The 17044-nt window shown below is 47.1% G+C and overlaps 1 protein-coding gene across 2 annotated transcripts in view; it reads right to left on the bottom strand.

The window, feature by feature from the left end:
• Positions 1-17044, bottom strand: part of LOC310900007 (uncharacterized protein) — a 163368-nt gene that overhangs the window by 59336 nt on the left and 86988 nt on the right. The window contains exons 4-5 of one of the 2 annotated variants that reach the window (XM_083837205.1): positions 3261-3335; positions 2200-2317 (exon numbers count right to left, since the gene is read on the bottom strand). In XM_083837205.1, coding sequence (XP_083693331.1) covers positions 2200-2317; positions 3261-3335 — 193 coding nt within the window. Of the gene's footprint in view, positions 1-2199; positions 2318-3260; positions 3336-3513; positions 3737-17044 lie in introns of those variants that run through there. The other variant, XM_083837206.1, reaches the window with a different exon arrangement.

Genomic DNA, 17044 nt, shown 5'->3' with positions numbered 1-17044 from the left:
CTGTCCCTGGGGCACCGATGGGAAATTGCAAGAGGAATCACTGATGTCACTACTTCTGATGTGGGAATCCACTGTAAACATGCTCCCCTGCAAATGCAAAGCTCTTCAGAAGAAGAAAGGAAATTCTGCTATTTGGGAAAAAATGTCGGATGACTTAGCATACAATACTTAAATTTCCTTCTGACCATACTAAAAACAGTTCATGGACTGGAATTGTCCATATGGGTTGGTGCACGTGTTAATCCTAACCCAGGGGTTGGCTGAGCCTCTCCTGGTGACCTGGAGTAACAGTGGGAGCCATTTTGACTCCTTGATTTTCATTCCCATTCTTCTACATCTTCCTCTAATTCCTTCAAATGTAGAGGCAGGCTGTTGCTAACCCGCAGACACATTGCTACAGCTACTACTTCCCACTGGTCTCTTACTATTAGGAAGAAGACACCTGAGATGTAGAAGCAGTTGTAGTCGCAGTATCTCCATACACTTAGTCCTGCCCCAGGACTCCTGGTTACTGATGTCTTCTGTTTATACGACCTTTGATCTGCTGCTTTAGCAAATGACTGATATTTCACCGTGTGTGTTTGCGAGTGCCCCCGTTCTGAGTTGTGCAGCAGAGGGGTTCAGTGATACAGCAACGGGCTCCAACCACTGAAGAAATGAAAATACCAATTTTCTTTTACATCAAAACAAGAAAGAAATTGTTTTGTAAATAATGAAATGCAAGCTTTCACAGCTGTTTTGATACAATTCTGAACGAGACGGGGTTTCCATTACTCAAGGCCTTGTCTGTGTTACTGGGTAGAAAGTTCTCCCGAGCAGGCAAGAGCTTTTGATGTCAGCTTTTATCTTCTTCTTCCATCATTCCATGACGATCCCCTTTGCCCCTCGTGGTGAGGTTCCCAAACATGTAAAATGATGAAGGATCTCAAGCCTGTCAATGCAACACATATTTCTAATATGACAAGAATTTCTGAAAATTCTAATGTGTGTAGCTAATTTTCTCTCTTCCAATTGCTGTTTTCTCTGCCTTTTTTTCCCATGACTACATGTGAGATTCTTTATCTAAGAATTATAGGGATCGCAGCCTCTGAGGTTACTAGTACAGACTCCTTTGCTCTTCTTCCAAAAAGTCTTCTTCAGCCAGCTCAACGGCAGAGTAGAAAAGTAGCAAGATACGGTTTGCTTGGCTTTAGCAATCTTCTAGTCTTTGGGAGTTATCTAGGCGTTGACAGCCCAGCTGTATCATCGAGCTAGAGGCATGGAGAGGGAGCAATTGGACAGTTCCTAAGTACGCTTTGGACAAAGAAGCAAAAATTCCTGGTGAGCACTTAAAAACAAGATCCATGAGATCAGCTCATTTCCCTGCATCTTTGTGAAGCACGGAGCCATAAGCCTCCTAAATCTTATCACTGACATTATACTGAGACATTGACGTAAATACAAATTAAAGTCAATCATAAGAATCACGGGGTATTCCTTGGGCAACCTGAAATAGTAGGTGGCATCCACGCCCATGGCAGGGGACTGGAACTAGATGATCTTTAAGGTTTCTTCCCAAGCTATTCTAGGATTCCCTTAGTAATTAGAGCAACAGAAGAGATTCCTTAAAATGTGTTGTATTTTCTTAACAACAGAAGAGTCAGAAAAATGTACAGCAAGTTACCTTTTGTATATCCAATGAGCATGCTACAGAAAATTCAAAAGATCTTTTTAGTCCATGGAAAAAAATGATCTGGATGAAATGTATTCACACTCCCTAAGTATGAAAACAGCAACAGCATCACAACTAAACCTTCCTGCTCCCAGATTCAGCAGTCAAGTTCTCACCTACCTATTTGTGCTATTAATTATTACTAATTAATTGCATGTAGAATTTTGTATTAAACCTCCCCTAAGAGATGCTGTTATGCTGTTTAATCACAAAACCAAACCAAACCACAGTAGCTAGCACCTAGCGCGGCAGTATCTATCTACCTATCTAGCCTATAGATCCCCGGCAAAGGTTCTCTAGCGTCAAGGTAATTTACAAAAAGAAAATGACAGCTGCTGACCCCACCTGCCTTCTAAAAGTTTATGATCTGCAGGAATGTTTGGGTGAGCAGCCCAGAATATGTATAGTTTTATTTGTTCAATAATACACAGGTAGAATCAGGAGTAATATCTCTCTTCTTTCCTTCTCGCTCCTACAGTAACACCTACCTGCGGTTTGCAGGATGAATGGCCACAGGACTGTAACAGCCATAAACAGATGCTTAAATGCGTTGCTGAATGGGGATCAGCAGCACCATCAGACAAGCTCTGACTCCTCCGTGACGATCTAACAGTGGGAGAGGGAAAAGGCCTTAAAGTTGGATTAATATTAAAGGCTGTCATCTCAACCTTCCTGTTTCAAGTCAGAACCCAACAACAAAAAAGGAAGAGAGAAGGTAAGCACTGATACACCCGGACAAGGCACTCTGCAAGCACACAGCCAGAGGCACCTATTAGAGACAGAAAAGACAAGAAATGAAGCGATTTACCTGGGGACAAGGGCCACATTACCTACAGACCTGCGTGTCTCTGCCCCACGCATGCTCCCACCACCCTACAGAGAATCAACCTGCGCTAGTAAAGCCCTTCAGGCAAGCAGGACCCTGCCAACCTGCATCACCCAGCAGGATGGGGCCGTAGCTCACTGGGAAGCTCATTACACATGTGTGGTCAGCCTTGCAAATATAATAGTGCAGTAAGACTATAAAAGACATATTGAACTAAATTTTTCCAAGGATGATGTAACTGGGTGGGGGCACTACCAGGCTCACGATAAGCTAAGAATAATGATACTTGAAATAAAACATTTGCATGTAAATTTAGCTCCTAAAATTTATTAGCAGCAGGAAGATAATGGTGTAACAAGTTAATGAAGAGTCACCATGAGATCATATTTATATTAATCCGAAGCTTGTAGGCATTGTTTCTTGGAGGAAGTACTCATTGTGTGTAGTACAGTAAAAGCTGCTTTAAAACAAAGAGATAAAATAGTTGCCTTAACACAGCAGCAGCATTGTCACTGTAAATCTGCCGTGCCACATATTTTATTACATTTTCATAGCAGAAGAGGGAATTTACAATGTGATACTACAAGCTCAGCCAGCCTTCTTCTGTCAGTGGGGTACCTCTCTTAACTCATATCTAAAATATTTGCTGATACTGAAACGTGACTGTGAGATACAAAAACAATCTTTTACAACACAAGAGAACATTATATTCATCTAACTTACAGCAAAAAGAAGAAAAACAAATAGCTTGAGCATCTGTTTCTACAGAGTGGACGATGTGCTGCAAAAACTTCTGTTCTATGGAAAGAACAAAGGGAGGGAACCACTGCTGAGCTTAGGCAGCTTTTGTGGATGAAGGAGCAACATAAAGATGTTATTACTGCTGTTACCAAATAAAAAATAATGCCTCACCTTACCTTTAGGGATAAGAGTCACCCACACAGTCTTTGAGCTTGACCTCCTGTAGCCAAATGTTCACAATGTTGTCAGGACATTATAGTCATTCTTTATGGCTTACACTAAGCAGCGACTTGTCCAAATCAATCAAGGACTCATTGTTCACTTTCTTTTGGGGGACCATTTACAGCATATTTTGAATATGCTTGCAGAGATAAAAGCGTCACGTAAGCATGAGAGGACCACATCCATCCTGAACAGAAAAAGTCTTCAGGTGATGAAGAATTCAGCATTAGGAACTCCTATTGATGAATTAGGAAAACGTATGTGTAACACTGTAAATGCAATTTGATCAAATTATTTGGCAGGTTTCTGTTCACCTTAGGAGGTACAGAACTTGGTGTCAAGAAAATCTTACAGGCAAAATGGGCAAAAGAGCTAAGAAAAAGAGGAACTTGGTGCATAGCTTATGAACAAGACAACAGCGACAGAAATCTTGTAGGTTGGTTTAAATCAAGAGGGAAATAATAAGAAAAAGAACTTCAAAAGCATTTGCAGGGAGGAACATTCCACCAAGACAAAGTCATCTGTCCTTACTTTCCCAAAAGCAGCATGATCAAAGCTGATTATGGGATTTCAAGCACTGAGTGTTTCTTTGTATTGCCCAAGCAGAGCGCGAAAATGCTTTATGATACCAGAAAGACAAAAGGAAGATCCTCAGATATTACAAAGCCGGGACCGGGATTTAATGTCTTTGAAAACACATCGGTGCCTCCAGCCCACCCGCACGATGACGTGAGACACGGCCCATCACCGTTACGATTGGCTGTGGGGTTTTGGGTAACACACTGATATAACACTAAACAACAACATATGCACTGCATTTGTAATGAGATTGGACTTTTAACCTTCGAAAGCAGTGGGAAACAATGGGGCTTTTAAAAATACCAGCTCAGAGGTAAGGAGAGGGTCAGCCTAATACAATTTATAAATATAAAACCAGTCGCATAGCTGAGCTTCACTTTAAAACATAAATTATTTGAAAGAGTAAGAGGAAACCAGAGGAGGAGGGAGAAAAAGAGAGTTGGCAAAAGGGAAAGAACTAGGAGACAGCGGAAGAGATGGGAGAGGAGGGGTGCACAGCCTCTCACAAACTGCCCCACTACCCAGGGAATTACACCCCTCGGGGGCTCCAGCTCACACCGACACTACTGACCGCGTGTCCATTTGCCTGAGCTGCAAACCCTGACCACCAAAATCTGGTGGCCACCTTGTCCTCCCCACGCACCCTGAAACGCAACCAAATGTTCGTTCCTTCAAAAGGCCTGAGCTCAAAGGAGCAGGTGACAGACGCTCTGTCCGGGCTGCTGAGCCAGATGAGGCTAAGTCAGAACTTCAGCTGCTGTAAATGTGCCCAGAGCAGATCCAACCGATTTCCACTAACTTAAAGGACTTGATGAACTTGGAGACTACCGTGAAGTTTAAGCTCCACGTGCCCACAGTGTCACAAAAAAATAAATACAAAATCACTGCTGTCTTTGCCAGTGCAGGTCAGTGCCTTGGGCCATGCTTCAGCACCGCTCTGTACCACAGCAAGAGCTGCTCTTGGGGCAAGGGGACGGCAGGCAGGTCCTCCCCCCTGATTCTTCTCTCCCACTCCTCCTGGCTCTCCTCCTCTCCCCAGTTTGGCCCAGCACAACCCAGAGATCAGTAGGTTTAAGTGAGAGCCACCAGCTTTGATCACATTTTCACGTGCCAGGCTAGTGGCCGTTTTACCGTGTTTCCCTCACACCAAACTAACACATTCAAACAGTGGCAAAGCAAAGGAGGGATAAAGAAAGGAACTACTAAAGAAAAGAAGAAAAACAAAAACGTGAGGATTCAAGGTAACCAATTCTGGCACCATTTTTGTCAGAAACATGGGCCTAGACAGGATCATGCTGAACTCAGATCCCTGTAATCTCTAACACACAGCACACTCTATTTCGGGAGGACCCAGAGGACATTTCCTTCATGTATTATCAGACATTACAGGCCGCTCAGCACCATTACTCAGAACCCTACTGAACCAACTTCAGCTCCCTGGGAAGAGACCAGGTGCTGCCACCCTGACCTGCCTCGGGAAGAGCAGAAGAGCTCACCAGTGCCTCACCACCTAGGAAACAAAACCTCCCGCTCCATGGGGGACAACAGAGAGAAACCTCAAGGTTCCTTTCTGGGAAATGGGAGGGGGCTTAGAGAAGGCCAGCTTCCCCAGCCTCCGTGCAAGAGCTCCCTGTTATCCTCAGTATTATGACTTACCCAGCCCCGCTGCCCTCCTGCATTGCCACATTGCCCGGTCAGCCGCTGGCTTGCAGACAGCCCTGGCAGCCCTGCTACAAGGCCATCGGACCCTGGGGGATAGGATCGGGGGAAAACCGCTTTTTTTAAGCATCCTTATCTGCTTTCAAATCATGGCACCTGCCACAGCCTCATGCCAGGCTCCAGCTCTCCTCCAAAGCGTTAGCCAGGGCGCTGCCATGGCACTCGGAGGCGGCACCTCCTGCTCACGAGGCTGAGCAGCACCGAAGCAGCCGGGCACTGCAGTCCCTCGTCAAGGAAAACGACTCGAGGAGGATTTGGCAGGAGAAGGAGCAGCAAAATCTGACCCGAGTCAGACGCAGCTCTCCAAGAAATTCCTTTTCACTTGCAAGTGACATGCAGGCTCGAGCTGCCTTCCTGTGACTTACCAGCACCCTCCTGCAAGGCGGCATTAGAAAGGAGCCTGTCACCCAGGGATGTTTTTCAACAATACTTCATGTCCTCTTTTACTGTCTTCTTTTTAAGCCACTTCCAAACTCCATTCCTTTTGCTCCCTACTCAGATCAGACTAATAAGAACATCACCTCAGGGAAAAGACTCGTACACAGACAGACTTCCTCTTCAGAGGATCAAACAGACCAGACTGTTCCTTTTCAAGTTTTATTAATCCTGGTTCATAATTTCCACCACATCATTAGTCATTTCCTATTATTGAATAGCTGGTAGCAGCATCATCGCACAGTAAATAGCAAGATAACCATGCCACCTGCAATTTCTTGGCTGATACCTACCCACAGCCACATCTGGGTAAAAGACGAAGAGGTAAAATTAAAAGCCAAACCATGTCGACTTTTTTGATCTGTGGCTCATTTCTTTTATTCACATCATCTGCTCAGCTGGCTACATAAGCTGCAGCAGACCTTGTTTAAAAACAGCTCCAGAAGATTACCACTAAAACCAGTAGTTTGGAAATGTGGTGATTTTCACTGGAATTCCCGTTCACGAGGCACGCGGGGTCTTAGGGGAGGTGGCTGGTTATCAGGGTTTATTATTTGTTTGGTTGCCTAAGCCTTTCCTAGCTTGTCAACATCCTTTAGGTAATTTTGCCACCAAAAATGGGCAGAGAATTCAAATGCCTTGAAGCAATCTGTTTTCTATTCAGTTTTTCTTGCCCTCTTCCCCAGAAAAGCTTATTTTTCTAATAATATCCTTTTCTTTCTACCATCTGGCTCAGAAGACTAACAAGGAGACAGTACCCCGGGCTTTCCAGTTTCAGTGTCACATCCCATACCCGAGTTTCTGGAGTGTCTTTTTGGACACCCTTCCTTCTTCCCTTGCCAAAAGGGTCCCCCCCTCCTCCCCAAGTTCAGGGTCGGGGTTTCTACGTGGCTCACTTTGTTCGGCGGAGCTGGACAGAGCCTGAGTCAGAAGCGTGCGGCTGCGATACCCAAGGGGCAGCTGGTAGAACAGTAAGGGCTGTTCTCTGCCCAGGCAGTGGCACTTCTCCTCTTTCCTCGTTTCCCATTATCTCAGTGCATTTTCCAGCTACAGGCCCTCCCTCCGGCCTGCAGTTTCCCCACGGGCTCTGCAGGAGAGCCTCACAGCGGCTCCACGCCAAGTTCGCCGAAGACAATGAGTCTTTCCACCATCTCCAGGGCAGGCAGCGGAGTCCCCAGTTCCCAGGACTGCGAAAGGATTTCCTCCTTTTCACTCGTCCTCACGAATGCAGGCTGGTACACGGAGCACAAGCACTCGGGCTGAAGCGTGACCCTCGCAGGAAGGAATGGCTCAGGGCTGATGGCAAGGCAGGTTGCTGCCACAGCCTTCCTACGTGCCCTTAGGCAAGAAGTCACTTGCCATTAGACTTTTTCGGCTCTTGTTTCGATTCGTGCCCCATTATTCTGAACACAAATATTGTTTATTAGAGGTCAGCTGAGTCCTAGGCGAAAAGAGGTAATTAGATGCCTAATGACTAATGGGTTTAACAGCCTTTCACGGAGCTCTGCGAGCATGGCTGCTTTATCAGGGCTTTCTAAAAGTGTGATCTGCCAACCCCGTGCATTACAGCTCTTAGCCAGGCCTGCAGATTCCTTCCTCTGGGAGCTCTACGGCCCTTCCAGGTGGAGCTTGGCAAACCCAGGAGCAGGGTTACGTGACTTGGCTGCGCAAGGCTGTGGCAACGCCTACGGCACTGGCACGCCCTTGGCTCCTTACCTTACCCTGACTCACCTGCCACCGCTGGCGCTCAGAGCTTCAATCTGCCAGCAAGAGGAGGCAGGAGCTGCCACGCCTGGGTGGGTCTGGCCGTGTTCACACCGCCCCAGCCCTGTGACCCAGAGCTGGTGCTGTCTGTCTTCGCCTACACAAGGAGAGAACGGTCTTTCATAATCCAAGGGGTCCCCACTGGCCGTATGTTTCTTTATACTTAAGCACGTTTTTATCTCTATTATCCTATATATGCATAAATTTACACTTTTAACATAAACATATTTATATATATATATATTATATAAAACATGCTTATTTTATAAAATAGAATAAAAGTTGACTTCCCACAACCAGCTTTCAGCTCCCTTGTCTGCTTGGGTGCACAATCCAGACCTACTCATTCCCTTTTCTCCTGTAATGCTCAGAGCACAAGAATTGCTCAGGTAGTGTACTTCTCTATATGCCCACCCTCCAAACTATCATTTTCCTCTTTTTCTCTGACCCAACACCCTAATTCCACACGAGCTTTTCATGTCTCTGTCTCCTCTGAGGTGTAAGCAGATAGAATTATTCCCCTCTTGAGCAGGAAACAGAGAGGACATCACCACAGGTCAAAAATACTGCACTTCCATGGCATGATATTTCAAAGTACTTTGCATTTTACCGCATTTCTGATTAACACAGCGTGGAGCACTGAGCTCACCAGCAACGGAGACAGAGCTCAGAGGAGTACCCAGTAAAAGTCAGACATGCCTTTAGTGCTTCCAGACGAAAGGCTGATAAAAGGATCCACCTCGTACAAGGCCACGGTGGCAGCAGCAGGGATGCAACTCACTACCTGAATCCCAGGACCCCTTTTTCCTTTCCCACTCCTGCACGTCTTACACAAACCACGTTCAGCTTGGACAGGAGCTGCCTTCCCCAGAGCCACCCCTGCCCTCAGCTCTGCTGGCTCCTCACAGCTTCGCCTCACCTAACTTTAGGAACTCAGCAGCAGCGCTCAGTTAGGGACCTCGAAAACTGCTTTTAGTGAGTGGAAGAGCGGATGTTCAGGAGGTTGAGTTCCCACCTGGAGGTGCCTTGTTCCTGCTCTTCCAAGGGAGCCTAGAGCCTGAGCTGTAGGGAGCCAGAGCTAACTTGGGCTCCTTCAGTAAGCCAAAGGGGACGAATCAGGCAACGGAGCCAAGGGGAGTCCCCCAGCTCCTTGGCTGTCACGACAGCCTTTTCACTGTCACACAGGCAAGGGGCTTACCTCCCTGCTCCCCTTCTACTGAACGTGAGCTGATCCTGCACAATAAAACCTTCCTTCCTTCCAGGAGTGCAAAGAGCTCTAAGTAGTGTTCCTAAAGTATCTTGAGACCTCCAACCATAAAAGCGTAAATGGCTCATCTTCCCAATAACAGTAATAAAATCCTGGAATTGGTCACTTGACCGTAATTGTTGCATGGGTATCATAAATTGCTTTTGCCACCTCAAAATGAATTTCCATGAATCATGGCTTTTGTTCTCACAGCAAGTTACTTTTTGCCCTTCCGATGGAGTTCCTGCAGTAATGATGGGGGAAGTGTGTAATGGAGAATGATGGGCATCTTTATCAGCAAAGCTGGGCACACGAGCCATAGATCAGAGACACACATTTCTGGTACAGTAACATCTCAATAGCTCAGCTAGGACGGAGAAAGCCTGTTGATTTTGATATTCTGTACAGATGAGAGAGTCTTCAAGATCCTACAATCCTAAGAGTTGGCCAAAAGGAAGGAATCACTTCCATTCCCATTTTTGAAATGGGAAACCACAGCAGTGAGCAACTGATCAAAACCATGGAGTCCAAGACTGGAAACTGAGTCCAGATCAGGCTATAAGCCACTTTTTTTTTTCCCCCAAGGAAACTTCTGCCTTTGCCAGGACCCTGGTCATAAAGCTGCTGTGTAACTGCTCCATGAGAGCAGCCACCGCTGAACTCTGCACCAGCATCCAACAGTTTGACTCCTACTGTGGTCCTTCAGCCCCCTGCAGGACCAAACCCTGACATCCCGGTTTTGAAAGCCCAGCATTTCACGTTCCTTCACAGATACAAACAACAGGTCTTAATTCAAGAGAGAGTCAGGATGTAGCTCTTTATAACAAACCGGGAGAAGGGAAAGGTTTGCGATGGCACATAATCACTTAGCAGTGCACTGAAAAGCTGCCTGGCACAGCCTGCCCCTGCACACAGCACTTTCTGCCCTAATAGCGATCCTGATGGCTGGAGCTGTCCTGACTTTTATCAGCAGGGCAGCCTCGCACTCTGCTCAGACCCAAATGATCAAGTGGCCTTCACAGCAGCCACCACTTCCTATTAAAAGACTGCAAGAGATTAAGAAAGGATAAAAACAAGTGCTTATCATTTGGGAAGTAATGTCTCGGGTTATCTAAAGCAACGTAATTATATCACGAGCTTTATCTGTGAGTGGCTTTTTCCTTCCAGGGGGTAGGAATAGAAAAACTTTTCACTTCATAATGAGTCCTATTGAAACCCCATTTTGCCCTTGGCAAAAGGCCATTATCCAGCAGAAACATGTAATCATCCTAAAAATGCATAATGGCATGGAAAACGGACAAGTAGTTTCTTGAAATATTGTTTGTAAAAGGCCTAATTTATAATGGGGATTGTTTGTGTTAGGGCCTTTTGGCATGTATGGTTAACAAGAACTTGCTGTTCCGCTGCCAGTTCGCTTAATCAAGAGGGCCTTGTGCAGGCCGCGGTCAATATGGCCGTGGAAACAATGGGAGCTTTTTCCAGTCGCTGCCCCATCACGACAGAGGGAGCGCCCTGCTGTTTCATCCACCGTTGTCCTTCGTGACTGACGCCACTGCTGTCAATGTGCCGCATCGAAACGTACACACGATCAGATTCATCGCACTGCTGTGGCTATCTGAAAAAAAATGTATTAGGAACGATCTGGCAGCGCCATTAATTGAGGTCAATCGTGCAGCCATAGGCTGTCTGTAACAATGCCATTGTACGAGCAGCGCCTTCCCTGCGGAAACGCAGCGGTTTGCACACACGCCGTGAATGAAACCTCTGGGTCGGGCACTCTGCCACGCGAAGAACTGCAGCATGTGCGGGAGAAAACGTTCTCCAACGGGAAAGGAGGAAGGCTGCAGGAAATTTTAGATGTAGAGCTTAGGGATATGGTTTAGTGGAGTACTTAGTGTTAGGTCGGAGGTTGGACTCGATGATCTTGAGGTCTCTTCCAACCTAGAGAAATCTGTGAATCTGTGAAATGCTCCTCACCTGATGGGTTATCAGGGTCGGAGTACACTTTGGCCGCATTTAGTATCCACAAAAGGAGGTAGGAATGGTTGCACTGTATCTGGTTGTATGTTTATCACATGTACTAACAAATTCGTAGATACACCAGGCATCCTGGTCCAAGGAAGCTCTCTCTGGTTCATAACCTCTGCAGATGCCCAAAAAACCTTTGTAATCCCTCCAAGCATCTTCCTTTATGGTCGGAAAAGCTGCGTTCAAGTTCCACAAACTGCTCATGGCAGAACCAGCACCCGGCCCTGATGCCAGGGCACAGGAACTTTACCCCACAGCAGAGCTAAAGTGGAAAGCCGAGGGCCACACAGGGCAAGGGGCAGCCTGGGCACTACCCAACACTGCTCACACCACTGAGCCAAGGAGCCATCTGCGGAGGGTGAGGAGGAATCGTGGCTTTCAAGGTTCGTAGTGCCAGGATCTCGGCCGGAGGAGCTGCATCTCGTTACACAAAGCAGGCCCTGGCTGCGGGTACGGCAGTTGTGCCTCGAGGCCTCCAGCACAGCCGAGGCCTATTGTGCCTGGCAGTGCACATGCGGTTATTTTAAGCCAGTCCTTGCTACCAAGAGCTTAAAATTGACACAGAATGGTATTTTTAACAAAAGTACAATAATTGCCACAACTAAAATGAAAACAAAGCTATAATTTGGACAGCTTGACAGTGTGTGAAGGCCTTCTGTAGAGAAATGTAATTCAAGGCATTTCTGTCTTTCGGGCATTTTTGCTGGATCCACGGGTATCTCCCTAACGTATAGAAATAAGAACCCTTCTTTATTTGCTCCAAAGCTGTGTTTGTACAGCAACTGCTGAAGAAAGAGCTTCTTCCTTCCATAACCAAATAAAATGATCCCTTAGGATATTTATAGTCCTCACGGCCCAAAGGCATCGCTTGGCTCTCTACCACAAGCCCGGCTCCGTGTTACTATATTAAAAAATGCGAAGATATAATTATGGGGTACTCAAGCCAGTGTCTGCAGACAAAACCTGCCAGAAGCAAAGAGGCATTTGCCTTCACACAGAGACAAGAGCCTGGATTATTCCCACTTTGCAGCCCAGCACTCTTCCAGGTAGAGGGCTTATGCTGCCAGGCCAAAAACTCCTCGTGCCTTTGATTGTCCGGTTTTCTTGTACCTTCCTCTCCTCGTCTGCGAGTTTCTGCCCTCCAAGTGCTTGCTACTGTCCTTGGGCTGGCAGCTACTACCCACAGCAGGGCAGCAGAAGGAAAACGTGCCCCCTGCGTGGTTTAATCCAGCTGGTCCCTGTGGGGCTGCAGGCACCAAGCATCCGCGTGCAGGCTCCATCCCCAGGCACAAATACCTGGCCAGCCCTGAACCTGCCCCCGGGTGACTGCTCAGGGTTAGCAGGTTTAAGACCCAGAGATCTTCATCCTCCCATCACCTCTGTGAGTGTCTCCACGCGGCAGAGTGGAGCTAAGCAGGGACCAATTCAGGCACAGCACCACTTCCTCCGAGGCCTCAGGACACCCGCACAAGTAGCTACGAAGGAGTGAAGTTATGAAGAAAGAAAAAGCACTTTTCCTCAGGGCGCATGAGCTCTGACAGGAAACTTTAGAGAAACTCTGGGGGAGGGATAAATCATGGGGATGATGAATCGCCCACTGGCCTCCCAGACTCCTTTCCAATCCAACTGTCCTTAGGAGGGTTTCCTCTGAGCCGAGCACAAAATCCTCTCGTAAATACACACGGAGTGTCGGGGCGAAGAAGCCAGGCATAAAACCCCCAGGCAGGCTGAGCATTAGCAGAGCTGACAGCAAGGCAAGTTGTTCACCTGCTCCTTCCTTCCCAGGTCAGTCTCCTGTTCCAGCAGCCTCTCAGTTTGTCCCTTACTGAACGTCACGGACAAAAAGCTGAGTATTTCCTGGCAGAAAGCAACGTGAGAAGCAGGAGCCCTTGTCCCAACTCAGCACAGCCAAGCCAGCCCCAGAAGGGCAGAAAGGCAAATTTTTGCCCGTTTTCAGCTCAAAGCAACCAAGTCTTCCATACTGCCCAGCCAAAGCCAAGAGCCCCTCTGTAACGCTCGCCCTGCAAACCTCCTGCCGAGCTCATTTGCTCTGGAAGTCTGCAATAAAACCGCGAGTTTCAACATTTGGCAGTTTGATCCTGCAACGAATGGGGCAAAAATCTTTCAAGTGGACGATGGAACACCGGGATGCTCCCCGTACCCTCACACCTCTCACACCCAGCCTGCAGCTCGGCCCAGTCCTGCTTGCCGCTTTGAGCTCAGAGCCCTGCTGCCCTTCCACGTCCCCCGTGTCACGCAGCGTCTCCTAATGCAAGATTTCCCCCACTTTCCTCTCTGGCCGGGTGCAGAGGGGACCTCTCCAACGCAGTATCCGCAGTGCCACCTTCTGGCCTGCGACACGAATCCCAGCCACCCAGCAAGGCCCTGCTGCGGGAAGCCTTGTCCTTCAGCCTGTCCCCACGGTGGTCACCAGCTCTCCTGGCCACATGGAAAATCGTGTTGTGCGATGGGCTTCACAGCACAACAGCCACACCGGTGTCGGTCACCGGGCTGAAGAGCTCAGGGCACTCAGCCCTTGGGTTGTGCCCCACACAAGCACCACGCCACGGCTGCTCCGCTCCTCCCCGTGGCACAGCCAAGTGCCACCACCCTTTTCTCCGGCTCGGGAATCCCCGCTCTGCTTTCCTCCCCAGGAAGATGTATAAGGGCAGGAGAAACTGCCAATTCCCTGCGCTTTTTCTTGGCCTGGCGTCCCAGGGCTAGAAATAGGCTGCTGCTGTCGCTGCCAGCAGCAGCGTGTGAAGTGTGCTCCAGTATCAGATCACTGCAGCCCGAAACCAGCGGCTCTGCAGCCATTTTCAGTGCCTGAGGCTCTCACCTGCCCCGCAGCAGCTCCTCAGCTGCCTCACGCCCTCGGCGTATCAGCAGGTGCATTTCCATCGGGGACGATCTCAGATCCCTATCCTGAAGCGCAAAGACAAACAGCTACAAAGGAAGGGAGAAAACACGTCACCAGGAGCCTTTACGTTGCCCGCTGGACTTCTGTATTAATTCTCCACAACATTATTTACAGCCATACTAAAAAATTAAGTGCTTCATGGAGCTTCTCTGTGGGTTTTGGCCGCGTGGAACAAATGCGATTTCCTGATGCTTGTATCACATTGGCAGCGTGTCAGCGATTTCAATGCATCTCTCTAAATAAGGACTTAATGCTCGTTTATTATAGGCCCCATTATACCACTCTCAGCGGCTAAAAGGGCCTCGGTTTTTGGCAGAAATGTCATTTACACCCACCTTATGTCCTTTTTACTGCGTTCAGATCTGATATAAAAGAAAGAGACAGTGTATTGCACAGCTTCAGCTTGCATCCTGGAAGCCAGAAGTTTTCCACTGCCCCTGGCTTTGGCCAACTGGGAAGACATTTCAAACCAAGGGCCCAGCCTCCACTAATACACTTATTTTTCACTTCCTTGCATCTACAAAGCCCCTTATAAAGCTGTACCAGCAGGGAAAAACAGCGTGGTACAAGCCTTGCCCATTTTGTCCCTACTCTTCTGCACCCTCTCTATTAAAGAGGCAGGGGTGAGGCATTCCTCACCATTTATTCCTCAGGCTCTAAGCTCTCGGAGACAGGGATTGCCTCCTACACGCATGGACCATGCCTGGCACAGAGGACTCTGATCTTGGCTGGCCACTACAGTAACACACAATAATATTTGGATGAGGAGAGTTTACACATGTGGGAAGTCCCACTGGCTTCTAGAATAAGTCTCCCGACTTAGCCTGGGAACTGCGATTGGGAGATGTAATCATAACAAAACACAGCCTTTATCTCCCAGCGGGAACTCTTCCAACTGCCATTTTTCTTAAACCTTATCCATCCCTTTGTAAAATATATGTCTTTTAAAAAAATGAAGAACTTTCCAACTGAACTCACATTTCCAAATATGATTTTTAAATTAATACAGAGTTTTGGGGAGAAATTGGCCAAATTCCAATCAAGCTATCGCCACTGCAATTAAAGTGATTTTTCCATCTGAATATATCCCTGACATGGAAAGAAATTACACTATCGCTGTATAAAGCTGTTTTGATAGATCAGTTCCCTCACTGAGCATATTTTATACTCATCAAAACTATTTATACATCCTCACATATCAAAGCTATTCTAGGAATTTCGAGTCTGAATACTATTAGTCATTCTTGAAAGAACAAACACACACGGTACCCTTACTAATGCAGAGTATAGATACCTAAGAAGAAACAGATTCCCTCTTCTTGCCTGCTGGGGTGCACGCCTGCACGGACCACACATCCCAGTGCAACCAAAGATTCTACTGAGCTTAATTAAACAGCAACAAAAGAAGGCAGTTTCAGTCTCTTTTTAAACAAATATGCGCTAGATATGCACCAAATCAAAACTCCTTAGCACACACTCCTATGAGATTTTGTAAAATCCAGCTTAAGGGAATTAGGCACTCGAATCTGATTGAATTTCAGTGCAATACAGACACCTAAATCCTTGAAGCTCCTTTGGAAACTCCTGTCTTATCCAATACATGGTTCGCTTTCAGCTGAGAAATACCTTAGTAATGGTACACTTAACACTCAACAGTCATTTGACCTATTTTACTAATGTGTTTGGGAAGGAGGTTAATTAACAGTGGATAGCTATATCCTTAAGCTTAATTTTTCCAACAACCCTGCTCATAAAAGGAAAAATTGAGTACATATTAAAGGAAGCAAGCAATTAAGTTGCACAAATAGTGAGCTCATTGAACTGCAGCTGACTTCTATCATGTCAAAGAACAACTAAACACAGAAGCAATGAAAAGATTGTTGCCACGACCACCACTGAGAACTGCCTGGCAATAAAGATGAATAACTTCCTACTTGAAGATTACTGATTAAAGCTCTTAGAAACCAAAAGGTTAGACATAGGCATATCTGTAGCAAAATATTTTAATGCATGTTTGGCAGATTCTGTAACGTATTTACAGTGGATTTAAAGCAAAGATTTATACAGCTCTAGTAAACTCTGTTTTAAGCAGCCTTTAAAATCACTGCAGTTCCAAACATCAAAAGTACAGGGGGAACCGGTTCATTCTGATGCCTTAGTGATGGAGCTACCCCTACTGTTTCCTAAATACAGAGGTGGGGAAAAGGAAAGTCGAATATTCATAGGCCTGAGCACAGTGTGGGAGGGAACTGGGCTAAGCTGGATGAACGGCATATACAAAACGCCTGGTCAGCACCGGCTGGACCACGTGCCTAGAGCTCTGTGGCAGAATTTGTCATCATCCCCAAGTGCAGGGCGACGAGAAGATGTACAACCCTAGAGCCTCTTTGTGACTAAGAAAAACAAAATCACATCTCTGTCCTCTTGGCCCTTGATCTACCATGACCTAAGGAGTTAAGGTCCTGTGTCGGGCACAGTTTACTGCACCAGGTGGGACATTGCTGGAGGAGAGGGGAAACAGCCCTGGCCACCTGCTTGCCACGGGGCTGCGCCCCTCTGCATGCACAGCCTCCCAGAGGTGTGGGCAGACAGACAGACAGACAGCCTTACCCCTGGACATCTACACGTGGGACCACATGGCAGCTTCAGCTGTTCATTCGGTTGTCTTGCAGCAGATCTCACCACTGTGTATGTCAGAAAATACCATCACTGAGCAGGGGCCAGTTTGGGCAGTGCAGAGGCATGGCAGAGCCCATCAGTTAACCCCCCTGCTGACAGCAGCAAGCAGGACTGGAGGAGGAACTCTGACTGTGGATATCTTCATTCTGGAGCTCTCCATAGCCAGAAAGGTCC

The sequence above is a fragment of the Anser anser genome (assembly GCF_964211835.1).
Source record: "Anser anser genome assembly, chromosome: 5".
NCBI classification, from domain to species: Eukaryota; Metazoa; Chordata; class Aves; order Anseriformes; family Anatidae; genus Anser; species Anser anser.
This window is presented reverse-complemented; position numbering and strand designations above follow the sequence as displayed.